Here is a 22,200-nt window from a genome sequence, read left to right on the forward strand (position 1 = left end):
TTTTAAAAACTGGCAAAATGCTAGAGGCCTCAAAATATATTGGCCTTGCAGTCATTCTCCCACACTTTGCAGCCCACTCTGCATATGTATGTAAACAGAAAACTCACACTGTACAGCACCAAAATGCAGATTATACTCCTTAACTTCCTGCATGTCCATTCCTATATTCAATGTGATCTTCAAGGCCACTTTCAACCTCAACTCCACTTGACTTTACATTTCCCTTGATATTTTTGGGAGTCCGAAATCTATTGAATTTACCTATTTATTTTTTGAAACTAAAAAATACTAGTTAATATTGACTTAATGGCATATAAAGTTATGATCAAGAAAGTATTTGACAAAAGTGAAGCAGACATGCCACTCCAATGATTGCACATGTCGATCAATGCAAAGGTAAATCATTTTGCATAAACTGCATGCTATGTATTTAGGTGCTTCTGCCTCAAGAAAACCGTAAATATAGCCCAGATGAATCACAACCAGATTATAGAAGGTATTTCTAAAAGGAATACTGCAACATAACGGATTAAATAATTGAATTTCTGACACTAGTATACATAAGTTAGAGTCATAGAGGTATACAGCGTAGGAAAAGACCCTTCAGTTTAACTCATCCATGATATCCTAAATTAATCTAGCCCCATTTGCCAGCATTAGGCCCATATCCCTCCAAACCTTACCTATTCATATCCCCACCCAGATGCCTTTTCAATGTTGTAACTGTACCAGCCTCCACCACTTCCTCTGGCAGCTCATTCCATACACACACTATCCTGTGTAAAACAGTTTGCCCCTTAGGTCCTTTGTCAATGTTTCCCTTCTCACCCTAAACCTCTAGTTTTGGAATCCCCCCACCCTGGGGAAAAGTCTTGTCTATTTAGCCTATCCATGCCCCTCATGATTTTATAAAACTTCTAGAAGGTCACACCTCAACCTGACTCTCCAGGGAAAATAGTCCCAGCCTATTCAGCCTCTCCCTATAGCTCAAACCCTGAAAACATCCTTGTAAATCATTTCTGAACCCTTTCAAGTTTCTCTACTAGAGCAGGGAGACCAGAATTGCATGCAATATTCCAAAAGTGACTTAACCAATAGGTTGTTCTAGAGCTATTACAATAATTAAAACTGCCTGTAAATAAAGTTTAAATTTACTCTGATGGATTTGAATGAAAATAACTGTGTGCAGCATGTCAGGAGTTTACTAGTTTAAACAAAGGATAAATGTAAACAAGATAACTAAAAAAAAAATGAACTTTGATTTTCTATAGCTCATTTAGTGCATTTTAAGCCAATATTTTAGATAACTGATAACCGATGCTCAAAAATTCAAACAAAATAGTGGTATAATAAATCTTTGTAAGATAATGGTGCATTTCATTAATATGTTCAAATTTATAACTAAAACAAAAAGTTAATTTATGCAGCCAAGGAGAATCTTGAAATCAAAAAATTTGTATCATTTAATAAAAGCAACTTTGTAAATGCCCAAGACAGCTGAAACATCAACTCATCAAGGTATTTCCAACATCAACATCTCATATTAAAGATGATCTTTAACGAGAGAAGTATAATCAGGTTCCAAATAGACGACATTTCAACTGTCAATCAGACAGTAGCAAACAAACCTTTCTGGTCTGCATCTTTTCAGTTCTTCTCCTGAAGGCAACATAAGGATCGTTGGTACTGGAACCATCCCGTTTTTCCTGTTTAACAGTTGGAATAAGTGAACATCCTCGGCAGGTTTTCCTTTTCCGAATCCAATATTCATATACCTCCCAGATGAGGTCATCATCCTCCTTCAATAGTAACTTTGCCTCCTGGAGAGTTACCAGCTAACAAAACAAATCAAAATTCCAGGTAAAAATGCTGACTAAAATTAAATATCACACTCTGTATAACTTCATTCAAAAACTAATTCAACAGCCCAATTCCTCCATCTATTTTCCGAAAAAGCACCTTATGAAAAGGTGCTGACTGTTGCTATCCCGTCTTGCTGGACAAGATTATTCAGATATGTATTTGTCAAGATCAAAAGCAATCATATTAGATCTACATAAAGGTGTACATCACTAACTTAAGACATGTAATAATTTAATTATTTTTCCTACCTGCTGGCCACTGCCTTTTTCTAGACGATCAATCATCTCCTCAAATTGTAGAGGGGTAATGTCCATCTTCTTTCTTAGTTTATTCACAAACACTTCATCATCCGAGTCCATATCATAGTCTGGTTGCTCGGCATCCAAGCTAAAAGCTGGATAAAAGATTGCATTCAGCGTTCAATCAAGAAAATAATTAAGTTTGGGAATTCAAAGAGCCTCAAAGCTTTTATTTGAGGAATCATTTATGGGCAAATTTAAATTTGATGAATTGAAATTACTCAAGTAAAAATGTTTTGGTAGTTACTACTGTTTTTGTATCTTGTCTCGAGCAGAAAGACTTGGCAATCAATTTTTTTTGCTGAATCCTAAAACAATAAAATTAATAAAATTTTAATGCAAGAGGCCAGTGTTAAAAATTATTTTCCTATATTAGTAATTTCACAGTAGAAGCTTCTATTAGCTATTAAAGGCCCAATTTTCAGCAGAACACTGCATGCAGGCCCATAACTCCAATGATTGACAACTTAAATCTCAAATCTTACATCTCAGTACTTATTCTTTAATTTTTAAATCACTAGATAACTGCTCAACCTTCCATATATCAATTATTTTTACAACAGTTCCTATACCACTTACTGTTCCAAACTAGGTACGCCCTTTTCTTCTTACAATGCACTTAAAATATTTCACACGTTACTAGTTTTTGTTTTGCTTACTGAACTATTGGTTTGCCACTTCATTTCCCAGTCCAAAAACATTATGGCCATCACATGTGCTACAGTACACTGCCCAAATGGTGCCAGCAGATTCAACAGTAATTGTCAAAAAGGAATTAAATATCAAGAACTTTGCAGGCCTACAGACAAAGAAAACACAGGCAGGCAAAACCTGGATAGTTCTACCAAAGTTTGCTTAACAGGATAGAGACAACTCTTACTGACAATGGGGCTACATTTAAATGCTATGTTATGCATTAAGAAAGTACTTGCATACTATTCAAAGCTTCTGGCAGAAGTTAAGCTACAAAGTCATATTATAGAAGAGAAAGTATCCCATTGCCTGCAGCAGTTCTGAAAGCGCAACACAAAACTAATCCCAGTGAACTACGCCTCAAAGTCACACTGCACAGAAATAGACCCTTCAGTCCAACACACCTAGAAGGCATGAATTCTAAAGGAGAGGCTGAATAGTTTTGAGACTTTTTCCCCCTGGAGTGAATGGGGTTGAAGAGTGAGCTTATGATTTTATAAACCTCTATGAAACAAAAGATAAGGGGAATAGCCAGGATAGGGGAGTCTGAAACCAGAAGGCATAGATTTAAGCCAAGAGAGGAAAGATTTAAAGGGACTTGATGGGCAATGTTTCCACACAGTGGTGTATATATGGCTCCTTAGAATATTTAGGTTCACCTGCTTCAAACAGTTATCCACCACCTATAACTGTGCAAGTTTCTCCTAGCCTTTTTAGGAGAATTTTAAGTTGATGCTCAGGTCATAAATTTCCAAATCAGACAAGAGTTTTCATTTTCAAAACCTTTGATAAATTTAAAATTGCATCTTTTTTGTTTCAGTAGAAATTACCCTATCATGTTTTGCTCCAATTCCAGTCACAGCCCACTTAGTAAATCCACACACTTTAGGTTTAACATCTTTTGTATCACGTCAGGATGGTAGTATAGTAGATTAACTGGATGGATTGTGCCCTCCTCTCATTTACCACTTCCCAATTATTTTCTATACAAGATGCAATGTAAATTGTAATTTTTAAAAGTATATATCTAATATATACACATTCAATATTTATTTAGAGTTTAAATTTCTAGTTTGACTTAGTAATTGTTGAGTTGTGTATGTCTGAAATTAATTAACAACTTGCAACTATTTCTGCAGTCATGGCGATTTCCTTTGCAACATTATTTTTGAGGCTTTGCTGTACCTTTTTTGGTTAAATTGATAGAATTTCATGAACAAAAACAGCAACAAGTTCCACCTAAAGTAAGTTAGAAGAGGGTTGTTTTTAGAAAGCTTTAGGGTAACACCTATTGCGTAGAGGGAGAGCAAGAGCAAAAGGGGTTCAAAACAAAAAGCCTTTTCTGAGTTTGGAGCAATCCTGTGAAGTCCTCAGTATAGGATGACTGTATAGAGCAGAACTTCTGAGAAGGGAAGAATACAAAGAACAAGGTTACCTTACAGCGAAGTCTTAGGGTTAGTTCCAGATGAGAAGGGTTAGGACAAATCCTTGCAGTGGCAAGCACAGTACATTGAAGCTCAGCTGTACGACAGCTCCAGGATGAAGCTGCAGATCCAGTCTAAACATTAACATTTCGGAAATTTAAGTCACGCATTTTCAAGACAGACACACTAGTAACAGTACTGCAGGAGTCATATTTTCAGTACTGTACCAGGGATAGGATTTGGGTATTTACTAAAAGATGTTTCTTTTCATTTTATACTTTTACTGAGAGATTAAAAATCTTAGCTGTATTATAACTGGCTGGTGTGATCATGGCATATTACAAAATAAAGCCCATTTTTGTTAAATCAAAATCTACAGCATTGTCTCTGAAACTAAACTATCTTTTTTTGAAAAAAAAAATCAAGTTAGGTTTCTACCTCTTCTGGAAAGATAAAAATTACCCCCAATACCCCACACAATGGTAACCTATCCAATGTTCCATACTAATTGGTTACACAAATGAACTCTATGCACCTTTTAAGATCCAAAATTGAATATTTTCACAGCTATATCCACTTGCGATCTGCCAATACTAAGCTGTATAAAGTGCCATTCTTTACTCTTCCTTTCAAAAAGCATTACCACAAACGAGCCAAATCAAATTGCAAAGGCTATTCTCTGCCTTCTTCAAAGTCTTTTACCACAGTCCTTCTTGGATATTTGTTAAGCCTGCGTCGTTAGCAAATTCAAGACTTTACACATACCTGAAAATCATCATTTTCAACCCCTCTCAAATCCAAACATTTCCTTTAACAGAGTTAAGTGAAAGCATTCCAAAAAAAACAATATGCATAATACATACCATGTTTCTGTAACCAAATGAGAACTGCCTTTAAACTGTCAAATAAAAAACTGCTCTCCCTATCCATAATTAGCAGAATTTGGGAGTTTGCTTGTAATTAACTTTAGAGTAACAAAGAAATATCTTGTTTTAACAGTAGACATTTTTCTTCTTTGCAGATAGCATACTACACAACTGCAGTGTCAGGTACATACGTTAAACAAATCAAACTGATTTATTGCATTACCGAACATCAGATTTTAAATTTGGTGTGTTTGTACTGAGGCTATCTAGAAAAAGTTATCAACTTCATAGTTTTACTTAAGCTTATAGAAGTAGTACAGCAGTACTAAATGAAACAAAATTAAAACATAATTTGAATTCTGAGCTGCCCAGGAGACAATACTTTCTGTTGATATTAATTCTGTAAGTTAGCAGCAAACATTGCTGACCTCCCAAATTCTAGGAATCCAACAAGCTAGTGCAAAAATACAGTAGAAATACTGAAACTACAAATATTGTTCGTTTTGAAGAACAAAAAGGTTTTGTATCGATACAGTGAGATTTGACGAGGGGTTGGGGAAAATGAACTGATGTAATGAAGGAGGCAGTTGCATCACAGCCCACTCATGTTGACAACATTTATATCAGTTGTTCTCTTATAATGCACAATGTGATTTGATTCTAATGCAACTGGTGAATTAAAAAACAATTTTTTCAAAATGCAAACTCCCATTGGCTGTTACACAATTCCATCCCTGGCACTAGGTGCCATGTGTGCCGAGACTCATGTTGACATCACATGGTTAGCCAGCTCGTGTGCTTTGTGGTGAAGTGCTTCTTGAAAGGTACAGTGCTGTACAAAGTAATTTTCAGTCTTTTTTTTGTAAATCTCATTGTACTCCCATATGCATGGAAAACAAAGTTGCAAGAATGTTGACAGGAAGCATTCAGAACCTAGATTCCTATGAATGAAGAACACTTACCAGGTTTTAAGGTAGCAAAGGATCGTAAAACTGTATTGTTGGGGGCCAATGCTAGCGGAGACTTAAAATTTAAGCCTGTGGTGGTGCACCGAGAATATGTATAGGGTACAAGCAGGTAGGGAAAGAGTTAAGTTCTAAGTTTTGTGAAACAAGGGTTTCAGCTAAGCATGACTCAGATCAGATAAGAACTTACAGTTAACATTGGGGTGCTGGAGGCAAGGGTAATGGGTTCACAAGGTGGAAAAGCATTCATTATGTAAAGCCATTTAACAATATTAGAAGCATTCAGTATGCAAGGTCAGCTAACAAGGCAAAAAGTATTCATTATGTGAAGCCAGTTAAGGTTAAAAACGTTGTTTAACAGCAGATGGCTTAATCTCTACTGTTGACACTCGCTGATTGTAACGATCACCCAATCAATACGTATGTTGCCTTATCTTGATGCTCCTCCCTTTAAAAAGACTCTATATAATACATTGAGAAACTGCCATTCCAGATTAGAACAAGAACTTATCTCTGTTCACACAGGTGATTGTTCTCTCTCCCTCCAGAACCTGGAATAAAGATAGAGGTAAAACTACAATGTGACTGAGTGTTTTGATTCGACGGGAGGGGTGGGGGTGAAAGAGGAGACAGGAGGAAGACGTACCACTCTGCCATCCCTAAAATCTTGAAAAGGTTACTTTAAGTCCACATTTACTTGAAATCAAGCAAAGAGGTTGGATGATGGGGAAATTTTTTTTCCTGACCTTGTTGGTGACATTTGAGGATATTTTTAGATATCATTGCAGGAGAAAAGAATTGGATTTCAAGATTCTCCTCATTATGGACAATACACCAAGCCATCCTCCCACCAGTTTTCTGAAAACATCAAAATGCTATTTCTACCACTGATTCAACCCATGGACTAAAGTGCAATAGCAGTTTGTAAAGCTTATTATTTAAGGCAAATAGTCAGGAAGCTGATTGCAGCTGAGGGGATAATGAGTACAGTGTTCAATTTTGGAAGGACTTTAACATTAAGAATGCTATTGACATCATTGTGGAGACCTGGGGTGATGTCAGTAAGGACTGCTTGCATGCAGAAGCTTCTCCCAAACTTTCTTCTTGTTCAACTGTCAGAGAAGCTTCCAGTAATCAAAGAACATTGTATTGTTCCTGCAAAACAAGTTGGATTTGATGAAGTGGAGACTGAAGATGTCAAGGAACTAGTTGAGCCCCATTGTAAAGACTTCTCCACAACTGATCTACAACAACTTGTTGCTGCAGGGGAAATTAAAGCTAGGGATGAAGACATGAAATCCAGCACAAGAGCTTTTTACTTCTCTTTTGAATTCTATCCTGAGGTAAGTTGAGAAGCAGTTGCAGCTCTTAGAAGACAATGTCTACAATGCAGAACACAGCAGGATAACAGCTTGTGACATAAAAGCTATATCTGGCACCCTATGAACAGTTCCTTCATAAAAGAAGATGGCAAAGCAACAAAAAACGAGACAACTTTTCAAAGCCAACCTCCAAGAAATAGTCTGAGGACAACAAACCACAGCCATCCACTAATGGACTAAATTTTTAAAAAAATCATAATCTTGCACCCAGAGCTGCATCTGAAAGTGATGACGACCCTCAGCCTTTATCTTAATACAGTACTGTATCTCAGCAAACACTTCAAGTTATCTTCCATGTTTTCAGGGTAGTGTGTCAAATTTATTGTATAATTTTATTAAAATATATGATTTTAACATTTACTTAGACTGTGCTGTGTTAGGCTAACTATCTTTGTTTAGATTTTTACTGTTATTTTTGGTGGTGTGCCCCAACCCTACTTTTCTGATACGCCCAGTTATTTTTATTACACAATTTTATATAATGTGAGATCACACAGGAGTGCAACTATCGTGATAAAGAAGTTGCATACAGTCTGTTCTTCTAAGTGTATGGGCTTTGGCTAAAGCCAGTTGGTTCCTCGGTTACTCAAAAGACAGACTGTAGTTCCAAGTAAATTAAAATGATGAATGCAAATTGCTACTTTGCAAGTTTAGCATCAAACTGAGATATCATGTAATACAGAAATGATCAACAGAATTTACGATTTTTCTCTCCAAGTATTTAATTGCCACTAGAGGTATAGATAAGCTATGACCAAATACAAATAAGGAATATCCTCAAACTCAAATTTGTGAATGCACAGATTAGATATCTATATCATCCCAAATTGCTATCAATGTAGGGTGCATGTGTTGTGATTTGGGGCCCACTAGTGAAAATGTCATGAAAAACAATATGAGGAACTCCTGGATTCCTGTAAATCAAAATACCAGGAGGTTATAAGGTTATTGGGGTGACAGGCCTGTTTGTGGAATAAGGTGCAAGCAATGAGGTACAAATGGAGAGGAAGATTCAAGTAACAGCATTTTGAGAGGTTGAAAAATAACATCTGTGCAAAGATTCAAAACAATAATGGAGAGGTAAAGAAAGATAGGAAGTCTAATGACAGTACTTCGTGGGCAGGGTGAACAGGGGAGAAAAAAGCATTAAGTCTAGACAGTACGGGTTTCTCAAAGTGATTTATACTGTGGGAAACTGCATACATTAAGTACGCAGTCACTTCAGTTTAGAAGGTTGACAGGAGATGGGAAATGTATGTTTAATATGAATAAGCAACTCAAGGTGTTTCAGAACTAAGCATAAAACTTTAAAATTAGAATAAAAAGAAAGAAATACTTTTGCACATAATGGATACTTGAAATCTGGAACTCTACTCCCAGAATGTTCTGGGTCAACTGAAAATTTCAATCACCGCAGAGTAGCTGTTAAACAAAATTACCACACTTGCAATGTGCATGGCCACAGTGGATTCCAATATTTCTGAATCTCAGAAAAGCCCTGTTTAATAGTAAGACTCCCTTATTTTGCTGCCTCCACGATGTCACTTGTCTTCCTAATTACTTCCTAACCTTAGTGATAACTTTTTCTTCCCTGTAAAAGTACATTCAGATAGTTGTGATCACTTCCTGAGTTCACAATATTTAAACTTTTTAAAAAAGTTACCAAAGGGAATAACCTCGTACTTTCTTATATTTCACGTTCTACTCCACACATTTACTTAACCAGTCTGTCACTTTCTGAAGCCTTTGCACCACCCTCCCTTATAAAGTATTATATTGTCAGCAAATTCAGACACATCCCTCTCTTCACTTAAATCATTAATAATGACCACAAATAGCAGAGGCCCCAACACTGATTTTCTGTTGCACTCCACCAGTCACAACTTGCCAATTTGAATATTGCCCATTTATCCACATTCCTTTACTCCTGCTAGTTAACCAATATTGTCCATCATTCCCAAATCATGAGCTATGTATTAACCTTGCATATTTCATCTACCAAATGCCTTTTGGAAATCCAATCTTACACCTTTATCTATACAATTAACCTCTGAGGATGTAAGTAAATTAAACACTAATAACTATATTTTCATAAAACCATGTCATAATTCATAATATGTTTAGGAAAATAAGTGCATTAAAAATATACTCAATAATGGTTTCCAGTACTTTCCGTAGAACTAATGTCAGGTTAACCACGCTGCAGTTTTGCGCTTCCTACTCAATCCCTTTCTTGATTAGTGGCATTATATTTGCCAACTTCCAAATCTGAATTTTGAAAGATCGTAATACATTCATTAACTCTGCAGTTACTTCTTTAGAATCCAAGGTAGGTCCTCAGATCCTAGGACTGTCGGAATTAGTCCCTCAAATTTCTACAAGATTAATTCGCTCCTGACATTAATTACCTTAAGCTTCTCACTCTTAAGACTGTATCTTATCTTTTCATTATGGTATGTATCCAGGACTTCAACTAAAGAAAAAATACTTGTCCCATATGTCTCAGTTCCTAGTTTCCCATTCGAATGTCTCCTGTTACGAGCAAAAGACCAAACTTTAACTACTCTTTTATATACTTCAAAAAGATCAGCGATATACAGCACGGAATCCAACTCGTCCATGCTGACCAGATGTCCCAACCCAATCTAGTCCCACCTGCCAGCACCTGGCTCATATCCCTCCAAACCCTTCCTATTCATATTCCCATCCAAATGCCTTTTCAATGTTGCAATTGTACCAGCCTCCAAAACTTCCTCTGGCAGCTCACTCCATACACGTACCACCCTCTGCTGGGTAAAGTTGCCCCTTAGATCCCTTTTATATCTTTCCCCTCTCACCCTAAACCTATGCCCTCTACTTATGGACACCCGCACCCCAGGTAAAAAAACTTTGTCTACTTATCCTATCCATGCCCCCTCATGACGTTATAAACCTCTATAAGGTCACCCCCTCAGTTTCTGACGCTACAGGGAAAACAGACCTAGCACATTCAACCACTCCCTTTAGCTCAAACCCTCCAACCCTAGCAGCATCCTTTTATATCTTTTCTGAACCCTTTCAAGTTTCACAACATCTTTTCAATAGGAAGGAGACCAGAATTGCACACAATATTCCAACAGTGGCCTAACCAAAGTCCTCTACAGCCATAGCATGACCTCCCAACTCCTGTACTCAATACTCTGACCAAAGGAGAGCATACCAAACACCTCCTTCATTATCCTATCTACCTGGACTCTACTTTCAAGGAGCTATGAACCTGCACTCCAAGGTCGCTTTGTTCAGCAACACTCCCGAGGACCTTACCATTAAGTGTATAAGTCCTGCTAAGATTTGCTTTTCTTACAAATGTTTCGACATCCCTGGCTGGTTTATTCTCATTCCCTTTGTTTTTATTATCTTTCACAGCATTGCTCGAGTTTGGCAACCTGCTTTCAAATGATGGTGATGAGGTAAGGAATATGATGGAAGTGAACGAGAAAGCAGGGATGAGAACCAACCTGCATTTATAGAGCACCTTCAATGCAATAAAACTTCTCATTTTAAGGTGCTTTGCAGAATTGTTATAAAGCAAAATGTGACAATGAACAGTATGAAGCTCTCAGGGCAAAATATCAAATGCTTGGTCAAAGCAGGTTTTAATGGAAGCAAGAGGGAGACAGGCAGGCAGACTGTGGTGGAACAGTTCAGATAAAGATAATACAGCAAATTTTGTTTTGATCAGTACTTTATGAACTGGCACTTAATAAACCAGTAAAACTTATCTATTTGAAATACCAGAAGTTCACTACATTATTGCTATATCCAAGTAGTCAGTTGAGGGTGAGAGTGAGAAGGCGCTCTGCTGGTAAGAGTTAATTAACTTTGCCTTAAATAAAAATGATATATACTAAATAAAGTATAGCAGTGGTATGAATACGCCCTGTATTATGTTTGTATTACTTAGTAGATGTTTTTATACTGATTATGTGGGCCTCTTGATAAACTGGTACACTGCTGGTCACACAGGTGCCAGTTAATAAACATTTGTTCTCGACCATTGGAAGCAGTTTAGAGAACAGTCACTAGAATGATCCTTTGTATGGAGGGATTGTCTTATGAGCAAAAGCTAAACAGGTGGGAACTCTACACAGTGGACTTTTGAAAAATGAAATAACTTCATTGAAACTTACAGGATTCTTAAGGCACTTGACAGGGTAAATGCTGACAGGAGGTCTCCCCTCATGTAAGGGTCTAAGACCAAAGCTTCAGAATAAGGGGATGGCAATTTAAGACTGAGATGAGAAGAAATTTCTTCCATCAGGGGGTTTAGAGTTTATGAAACTCCTTACCACAGAGCACCGGGGCAGATTCTTAAATATTCACCAAGGTGGAGATAGATTCTTGACCAGTAAAAGAATCAATGGCTAGAGGGAAAAGGCAAGAAAGTGGATGTGAGGAATGTCAGATTGACCATGATCCTAATGAATGGTGGAGCTCACTTGAACAACCTACTCCTACTCTTTTTTTCTTATGGCTCATATTGGAAGACCAGCTGTCATGCTTCTTTAGTTTGAATAGCCTTCCTGCACTTGCTATCTTTTTGTTTAAGAATAGCTACCTATAGTAGGCATGAGAAGGATCAGCAACACACTGCCTTGAGTTAGACAGAGAATATGTTTGGAAAGCAGAGAAAAGTAGCGAATTTAACACTTAAATTTGACAGATCTTGTATGGGACCTCTCCATGATCCAAATGGAGCATATGAAAGGTGAGTTGTCGAATCAGATTAAATAGATTGGGAAAAGTCAGGAAGACGGATGTGCAGAATGTCAAAGGGGCTCAATGCCATGTTCTGGTTTCCATTTCTTATAGTCTTATTGCAACTATTCATATTGAAATGATCAAGGATATCAGCACTCCTTTGGTTCTAAGGGATTAGGGGCTGAAGGAAATAAGAGGGATAGAGAGGTGAAGTAATAAATTTAAAAGCAAAGACAAGAATTTAAACTTTAGCCTTTGCTCAATTGAGCAATCATAGAAGGTTAGGGACTTGACAAAATAAGGACAAGTGTAGAGTTCATTACCTTTTGTTTTATGAAGAGTAGAACATAGAAAGCTGGGCAAGAACACAATGGAATAATTGAATCTAGAGGTAACAGACATAAAAGAGAATTCAGGGTAAAAAGCAAAAGATCACTAACATTTGCCTAACTGGTCACCAGAAACATGGCCTCCAGTCCTTGATTTATTTTCCCATGAGATGTTAAAGGGTTAATGTGTTCTGCTGACCTGCAAGAAATTGGATGTCCTGGGGTAGGATGGTATGTTTCCCTGTCTTGCAGGTAGAATGTAAAAAAATTTACACATTGTCATCTCCCACTATTCAGAGTAAGATGACATCATCATCTACTCAATCAATAAGAACACTGGAATTAAAATTCTGACTACACCCTGTAGTTAAAAAAAAATATTTACACCAGACTTTGCAATTGAGGAATGATCCAAATTAATTGGTTTCTGGAAATGGTCAAGTCATCGTGTCTTGAGTGGAATGTGACTGTGGGAGAGTGGCAGGGGGCTGTCTTGTGGGCATTACTGACTGATGTAAAAATTTTGCATAAAAAGAACTTGTCTCTTGTTCAGAGCTCCTTTTGACATGCTTCACAAGCATTGCAAAGTGTTCAGTGATCCTCCATATTTGTATGAGCATCATAAATTTTGACTGTTCACAGAAGATGGCATATTTTAGTTGCATTAAGTGTGTAAAAATCTCAAGAAAAAGAACCTAACATTTGGTGGCAGCAGTGGGATTCCAATATATACAGAACTTCTAGGTGGACTGAGTAAGTGATCGGAGTATTGGTTGCATGAGACAGATGGGCCCACGAGGTAAGATTTACCTTTATCTCTTTCGACTGGTTGTGAAGAGGGGAAATCCCCCACGCCAAGGTCAGGACCCTGAAGTGAATGTGGAAACTAAGGACTCTGGACTAGTATATAGAGACAACTTAGAAAGTGGAGACTTTAAAATGGGACAAGCATTCCTATTACAGGTTTTAAATGCAAAAGTCTTTTATTTGCATAAGTCTAGTCAGAACTCTTGATGAATTTTGTTAGTGTAGCTTAAAACAATAAGCTATTGATATCTGAAGATAGGAAATTCACATGGAAAAGACTGACGATCGTTATGGACTAGGCCAGACCACTCAAAACAGTCTTAAGCAGGCAGCTCAGACCATAACTTTGCAATTTGTTTCATAAAAGTATCCAGAGAAAATTACCCAGCGTAAGATAGGCAAGGTTGACAACTAGATTTTAAAATAGACAAAAATTTATTCACAGAAGTTACACAATGAAACACAGATTTAATTATACACATCAGTCCCAATAATAAACTCCTTTAAAAACCAACATAAATGGAACATATACTTACAGGTTGAAGTTAAAGGGCAGAAAAGAGAGGGTTTCCACATAGCTCCTTGCTGAACCTGCCAGTTCAAGACGGAACTAAAACTGCTCAGCTCAGCTGGAGAGCTGACCACTTCCCCCTCTTTATACAGGTCACGTCTAAAGCATGACCACTTTGGCCTGAAGTCTTAGCTATTTACATATAAACAAAAGGCCTCAAAATCCTTTTCACCTCTGTACCAAACACACTGATCAGAGCCCAGCCCAGTTTATTGCCCCTCAAAAAAAAATAAAAGGACAGAGTCTCCTTGAGCCAAGGAACAGCTTTTAGAAAAAGGGGACTAGCTTTGTGACAATTCTGACAATATGCCAATCAAAGTGCAGATTTGTTACTGAAATATTAAAACCTCTTTGTTGGTTTAAGTTTTAGCTGCCTGTCTGTGTTCACTGTGTATGGTGAAAATATGAAGATGATGTTTTTCACACCAGTCAAAACAGCAAGGATTGAAACTGTATGGCAAAGCCATGTTACAGACTTCCAGCATTTTTTAAAACCAAAGAATGATGACCTGACACAACAGCATTATCTTTATTCAGGATAAAAGGAGTGAATTGGCAGAATATTTGTAATTACAGGGAACTGGTTTTATTTCACAGAGTGTGGGGTAAACCCCAAAATCAAGTAACTATTTTGCCTTATTTGAATTAGGATCTCAATTCAATGTGCTTTGTGGGCTATGTAATAGGACAGATTTTGTTTTTACATTAATATTACACAACATTAGGTCATTTTAAAAATGATCAAACATGTAACCTTAAAACAAATTGATCAAGGACCTTGAGCCCCTGATTTGTTTAAAATTCTACAATGCCAGCTTCAAAAAACTCAGTGGTCATGCTTTAGCCAGATGAGAGTATTGTATTAAAATTGCTGCTTTTTTTAAATGCAGTGTTCACAAAAAAAAAGTTGTCTTTGTTACATTGGAGCAGCAGAGGATGCTGCGTTCACCTACCCTGCTGTTACACTTCACGCTCTGATGCGCTGGTATCCTCCATGTGAAACATCTCCACGATGATGGATGTCTCGTCAGTTGTGTTAAGTATTAACTGCCCTTACCCATAAATTCATTTCTCCATGGAGAGGTGTGCAAGGAAAGGCTGGATTTTTTTTTTCAGGTTAGAATTTCTGAAGGAGATTTTGGATAACTGACTCGTTTCCACTCAACTTGGGAGCGGGTGGAGTGGTCACTAAGGACTGAATTTAAGAACTTTACTGGTGAAAGTTTTTTTTCCACATGGGAGAATCTTGGGGGTCCTACCTAGTGCATGGATGAGCAATTTTTGTTGTTATAATCATTATTTGTTGGAGTCAATAACTTGTTTAAATACTGACTGGGTATTATTCTTATGAATAAGCTGATAGCACCTTTTTCAGCTTCCATTTTTGTTATCACGAGATGATAAGGAGGGAATGAGATGTTAAAGGGTTAATGTGTTCTGCTGACCTGCAGGAAACTGGATGCCCTGGGGTAGGGTAGTATGTTTCTCGGTCTTGCAGGTAGAATGTAAAAAAAATCTACATGGTCATCTCCCACTATTCAAAGTCTGTTTACATTGTCATCTCCTACTATTCAGAAATGATTGCTGGGCCCCTTGCTGAGATGTTTGTATCATTGATAGTCACAGGTGATGTGCACCAGAAGACTGAAGGTTCGCTAATGTGGCACCACTATTTAAGAAAATTGGTAAGGACAAGCCAGGGAATTATAGACTGGTGCGTCTGATGTCAGGGGTAGGCAAGTTGTTGGAAGGAATCCTGAGGGACAAGATTTACATGTATTTGGAAAGGCAAGGACTGATTAGGGATAGACAACATGGCTTTTTGCGTGGGAAATCATGTGTCTCAAACTTGATTGAGTTTTTTGAAGGAGTAACAAAGAGGACTGTTGAGGGCAGAGCAGTGGATGTGAGCTATATGGACTTCAATAAGGCATTCAACAAGGTTCCTCACAGGAGACTGGTTTGCAAGGTTAGATCTCATGGAATACAAGGAGAAATGGCACCACAGTGGCTCAGTGGTTAGCACTGTTGCCTCACTGTACCAGGGATCCGGGCTTGACCCCAGCCTCTGGCAACTGTGTGGAGTTTGCAAATGCTGCCCATGTCTGTGTGGATTTCCTTCAGGCGTTCCAAAGATGTGCAGGTCAGGTGAATTAGCCATGTTAAATTGCCCATAGTGTTAGGTGTATTAGTCAGGGGTAAATACAGGGTAGGGGAACGGGTCTGGGTGGGTTACTCTCAGAGGGTTGGTGTGGACTTGTTCGGCTGAATGGCCTGTTTCCATACTGTAGGGATTCGAATCTAAATTAGCCATTTGGATACAGAACTCGCTCGAAGGTAGAAGGGGTGGTGGTGGAGGCCTGTGACCCAGTGCAGTGCCACAAGGATTGGTGCTGGGTCCACTACTTTCCATCATTTATATAAATGATTTGGATGTGAACATAGGAGGTATAGCTACTAAGTTTGCAGATGACACCAAAACTGGAGGTGTAGTGAACACCAAAGGTTAGCTCACATTACAATGGGATCTTGATTTGAGGGCCAATGGGCTAAGTGGCAGATGGAGTTTAATTTAGATAAATGAGAAGTGTTGCACTTTTGGAAAGACACATCAGAGCAGGACGTATACACTTAATAGTAAGGTCCTGGGGAGTGTTGCTGAACAGAGACACCTTAGAGTACAGGTTCATAACTCCTTGAAAATAAGAGTTGCAGGTAGATAGGATAGCGAAGCAGCCTGGTTTGCTTTCCTTTATTGGCCAAAGCATTGAGTATATGAGATGAGAGACCATGTTGCAGCTGTACAGGGTGTCGGTAAGGCTGCTTAGAGTCATACAGATGTACCCTTCGGTCCAACGCGTCCATGCCAACCAGCTATCCCAACCCAATCTAGGCCCAACTGCCAGCACCTGGCCCATATCTTGCCACAAACCCTTCCTATTCATTTACCCATTCAGATGCCTTTTAAATGTTGCAATTCTACTAGCCTCCCACCACTTTCTCTGGTAGCTCATTCCATACACGCACCATCCTCTGCGGGAAAAAGTTGCCCCTTAGATCTCTTTTATCTTTCCCCTCTCATCCTAAACCTATGCCCTCTAGTTCTGGACTCCCCGACCCCAGGGAAAAGACTTATCCCTTTGTCTATTTATCCTATCCCTGCCCCTCATCATTTTATAAGCCTCTATAAGGTCACCCCTCAGCCTCCAACGCTCCAGGAAAAACAGCCCCAGCCTATTCAACCTCTCCCTATAGCTCAAATCCTCCAACCCTGACAACATCCTTGTAAATCTTTTCTGAACCCTTTCAAGTTTCACAACATCTTTCTGATAGGAAGGAGACCAGAATTGCACGCAATATTTCAACAGGGGCCTAACCAATGTCCTGTACAGCTGCAACATGATCTCCCAACTCCTTTACTCAATACTCTGACCAACAAAGGAAAGCATACCAAAAAAGTTTTCTTCACAATCCTATCTACCTGTGACTCCACTTTCAAGGAGTGATGAACCTGCCCTCCAAAATCTTTGTTCAGCAACATTTCCTAGGACCTTACCATTTGTTCTGCTAAGATTTGCTTTCCCAAAATACAGCACTTCATATTTATCTAAATTAAATTCCTTCCGCCACTTGGCCCATCTGATCAAGATCCAGTTGTAATCGGAGGTAATCTTTATCGCTGTCCGCTACACCTCCAATTTTGGTGTCATTAGTAAACTTACTAACTGTACCTCTTATGCTCACATCCACTTTTGTAATATTGCATGAAATTCTGGCCTCCTTCCAAATAGAACAATTTTGTTAAACTTGAAAGGGTTCAGAAAAGATTTACAAGGATGTTGCCAGGGTTGGAGGATGAGAGCTATAGGAAGAAGTTGAACAGGCTGGGGCTGTTTTCCCTGGAGCATCGGAAGCTGAGAGGTCATCTCAGGTTTATAAAATCATAAGGGGCATGGATAGGATAAATAGACAAAGTTTTTTACCTGGGGTCAGGGAATCCAGAACCAGAGGGCAAAGGTATACAGTAAGAGCGGAAGATATACAAAAAAGGATATTAAAAAAAGGGAACTACGGGGCAACTTTTTCACTGAGGGTGGTACGTGTATGGAATGAGCTGCCAGAGGAAGTGGAGGAGGCTAGAACAATTGCAATATTTAGCAGGCAGTTGGATGGATATATGAATAGGAAGGGTTGAGGGATATGAGTCAAGAGCCGGCAAATGGGACTAGATTAGGTTGGCATATCTGGCTGGCATGGATGAGTTGGACCAAAAGGTCTGTTTCCATGCTGTACATCACTATGACTCTAAGATAAAACATCATGCCAAAAAAAGTAGCAGCTTTCTGATACAAAGACACTGCATGATGGAACCGGTTAGGGAATAAATACTAGGAGCTCGAACTAAGTGCATAGGTAATTGGAATCCAATTGTCAGTAGGTATGGGGTCATAGTCTCAGGGGCGTACAGCACGGAAATCAGTCCAACTGATCCATACTGATCAAATATCGTAAGTAAATCTACTCCAACTTGCCAGCATTTGGCCCATATCCCTCAAACCTTCCTATTCATATGCCTGTCTTAATGCTTTTAAAATGTTGTATTTGTACCAACCTCCACCACCTCCTCTGGCAGCTTATTCCATACATACCACTCTTTGCATGAAAAAATTTCCCCTTGGGTCCCTTTTAAATTTTTACCCTCTGACCTTAAACCTGGGCCTTCCAATTTTGGAAGAGACCCTTGCCCTGGGGAAGAGACCTTGTCTATTTACCCTACCAATGATCTTCATGATTTTATAAACTTTTATAAACTTCTACAATATTATCCCTCAGGGTCTGGAGCTCCAGGGAAAATAGCCCCAGCCTCTCCCTACAGCTCACACCTCCTGACGCTGGCAATATCCTTGTACAGGTACACAATCCAAAACGTTCAGTACCAAGTGGTTTTTGGAATTTGGAATTTTTAGAATTTCTGAATAAGTGATAGTTCAACGGTGAAATTTTTAAAATACCTAACTGAACAGCAGACTCAGAGTCATGGGCCCTGAGACAGAATGGAGGCCTGCCAGTGCTGGGCAGCAAGCAACCCTCCACCACTACTCTCTGTTTTATCTTAGAGCCAGTTGTGTATCCAAATAGCTAGTTCTCCCAGTATTCCATGTAATCTAACTTCGCTAACCAGTCTATGAGGAACCTTGTTAAAGACTTAATGAAGTCCAAATAGATCATGTCCACTGCTCCGCCCTCATCAATCCTCTTTGTTTCTTATTCAAAAAACTTGTTAGTCAGACACTATTTCACATGCACAATGCCATGTTGACTATCCCTAATCAGTCCTTGCCTTTCCAAATACATGTACATCCTGTCCCTCAGAAGTCCCTCCAATAATTTGCCCACCATCAATGTCAGACTCACCAGTCTAAAATCCCCTAGCTTTGAGATATTGAAGAGTTAACTTGCTCTGTTGACCTGCAGGAAACTGGATATCTTGAGGCTAAGGTGGGATGGCTCTCACTTACAGCAAGATTGTAAGAAATTTACATTATCACCTATTATTCAGAGCCATTTACATGGCTATTTCCTTGTCAGAGCAATTTACATTGTTACCTCCTATATATACATTTTCATCCCCTTCTCAGAAATCAATAAGAACGTTACAGTTGGAATTTGACTACCCCTATAGTTATAAAAAATACAATTCACACCAGATCTGGCCATTAAGGGATGATTTGCATTACATTGATTCTGGAGATGAAGTTGTCACTGCATTGTGTCTTGAGTGGCATGTTACTGAGGGAGTGACTGGGGGTTGTCTTGTGAACATTACTGACTGATGTAAAGATTTTGCATAAAGGAAGGACTGCTTCCTTTGTTCAGAGCGCTTCCCTGGACATGCTTCGCAAGCTTGGCGAAGAGCGTCCAGTGTTTCTCCAAAGTTTATATTGTACTTGCTTAATAAAATTTGGTTGTTGTTTACAGAAGTTGGCAGTTGCATCCAGCATGTAAGGATCTCAGGAAAAAGAACTAAACAGCTTTTCCTTACTACTTTGGTTAAATAGCAGCACGTTAGCCAACCTCCAAGTCTTCCAGCACCTCACCTTGTGGCTATCGATGATACAAATATCTTAGCAAAGGCACTGCAATCACTTCCCTATGTCCGACAGAGCTCTTGGGCACACATTATGAAATACCAAGGATTTATCCACTTTTATGCGCTTTAAGACGTCCCGCACCACCACCTCTAATATGGACGGTTTTCAAGACGGCACAACTTATGTCCCCACATTCTATCTTCCATATCCTTCTCCACAGTATCTCACCTAACCCTGCAATTCCACAGATCAGTGGCATTGGATTATCTTTAAAGGGGCCTTATTCCACCCATAGTTACCCTTTTGTCCTTAATGTCCAAGTAGAATACATTTAGATTCTCCTTAACTCTATCTGCCAAAACAATGTCTCCTTTTTGCCCTCCTGCTTTCCTTAAGATTAGATTACTTACAGTGTGGAAACAGGCCCTTTGGCCCAACAAGTCCACACCGACCCTCCGAAGAGCAACCCACCCAGACCTATTCCCCTACATTTACCCCTTCACCTAACACTATGGGCAATTTAGCATGGCCAATTCACCTAACCTGCACATCATTGGACTGTGGGAAGAAACCGTAGCACTCGGAGGAAACCCACGCAGACACTGGGAGAATGTGCAAACTCCACACAGTCTGTTGCCCAAGGTGGGAATTGAACCTGGTCTCTGGCGCTGACAGGCAGCAGTGCTAAACCACTGTGCCACCGTGCCATCCAAGTATACTCCTACTGCCTTTATACTCTCTTAGGGATTCACTCCATCTCTGCTGTCTATACCTGAGATTTGCTTCTTTTTCCTTGGCAAAAACCTCTTTCTCTCGTCATCCAGCATTTCCAACACCTACCTGAATGTTCCAGGATACAAATGCTACAGGAAGGATAGAAAGGGAGGCAAAAAGAGGAGGGGGAGTGGCATTTTTGATAAGGGATAGCATTACAGCTGTACTAAGGGAGGATATTCCTGGAAATACATCGAGGGAAGTTATTTGGGTGGAACTGAGAAATAAGAAAGGGATGATCACCTTATTGGGATTGTATTATAGACCCCCTAACAGTCAGAGGGAAATTGAGAAACAAACTTGTAAGGAGATCTCAGCTATCTGTAAAAATAATAGGGTGGTTATGGTAGGGGATTTTAAACTTTCCAAACATCGACTGGGACTGCCATAGTGTCAAAGGTTTAGATGGAGAGGAATTTCTTAAGTGTGTACAAAACAATTTTCTGATTCAGTATGTGGATGTACCTACTAGAGAAGGTGCAAAACTTGACCTACTCTTAGGAAAGTACAGACAAGATAGATCGAGTGAATCCTTAGAAGAGTATAAAGAAAGTAGGAGTATACTTAAGAGGGAAATCAGGAGGGCAAAACGGGGACATGAGATAGCTTTGGCAAATAGAATTAAGGAGAATCCAAAGAGTTTTTACAAATATATTAAGGACAAAAGGGTAACTACGGAGAGAATAGGGCCCCTCAGAGATCAGCAAGGCGGCCTTTGTGTGGAGCCACAGAAAATGGGGCTTTTACTAAATGAATATTTTGCATCAGTATTTACTGTGGAAAAGGATATGGAAGATATAGACTGTAGGGAAAAAGATGGTGACATCTTGCAAAATGTCCAGATTACAGAAGAGGAAGTGCTGGATGTCTTGAAATGGTTAAAGGTGGATAAATCCCCAGGATCTGATCAGGTGTACCTGAGAACTCTGTGGGAAGCTAGAGAAATGATTGCTGGGCCTCTTGCTGAGATATTTGTATCAGCGATAGTCACAAGTGAAGTGCCAGAAGACTGGAGGTTGGCAAACGTGGTGCCACTGTTTAAGAAGGGTGGTAAGGACAAGCCAGGGAACTATAGACCAGTGAGCCTGACCTCGGTGGTGGGCAAGTTGTTGGAGGGAACCCTGAGGGACAGATTTGGAAAGGCAAAGACTGATTCCGGATAGTTAACATGGCTTTGTGCGTGGGAAATCATGTCTCACAATCTTGATTGAGTTTTTCGAAGAAGTAACGAAGAAGATTGATGAGGGCAGAACAGTAGATGTGATCTATATGGACTTCAGTAAGGCATTCAACAAGGTTCCCCACGGAAGACTGATTAGCAAGGTTAGATCTCATGGAATACAGGGAGAACTAGCCATTTGGATACAGAACTGGCTCAAAGGTAGAAGACAGAGG

The 22,200-nt window shown here is 39.1% G+C and overlaps 1 protein-coding gene across 3 annotated transcripts in view; it reads right to left on the reverse strand.

Moving 5' to 3' along the window:
* LOC122550081 (enhancer of polycomb homolog 1-like) overlaps positions 1-22,200 on the reverse strand; it is a 250,940-nt gene that overhangs the window by 39,738 nt on the left and 189,002 nt on the right. For all 3 annotated transcript variants that reach the window (XM_043690607.1, XM_043690605.1, XM_043690606.1), the window contains 2 exons: positions 2,112-2,257; positions 1,629-1,835 (listed from right to left, as the gene is read on the reverse strand). In XM_043690607.1, the coding sequence (XP_043546542.1) occupies positions 1,629-1,835; positions 2,112-2,257 (353 nt within the window). The remainder of the gene's footprint in view (positions 1-1,628; positions 1,836-2,111; positions 2,258-22,200) is intronic.

This window comes from Chiloscyllium plagiosum, chromosome 5 (assembly GCF_004010195.1).
Source record: "Chiloscyllium plagiosum isolate BGI_BamShark_2017 chromosome 5, ASM401019v2, whole genome shotgun sequence".
Classification (NCBI taxonomy): domain Eukaryota; kingdom Metazoa; phylum Chordata; class Chondrichthyes; order Orectolobiformes; family Hemiscylliidae; genus Chiloscyllium; species Chiloscyllium plagiosum.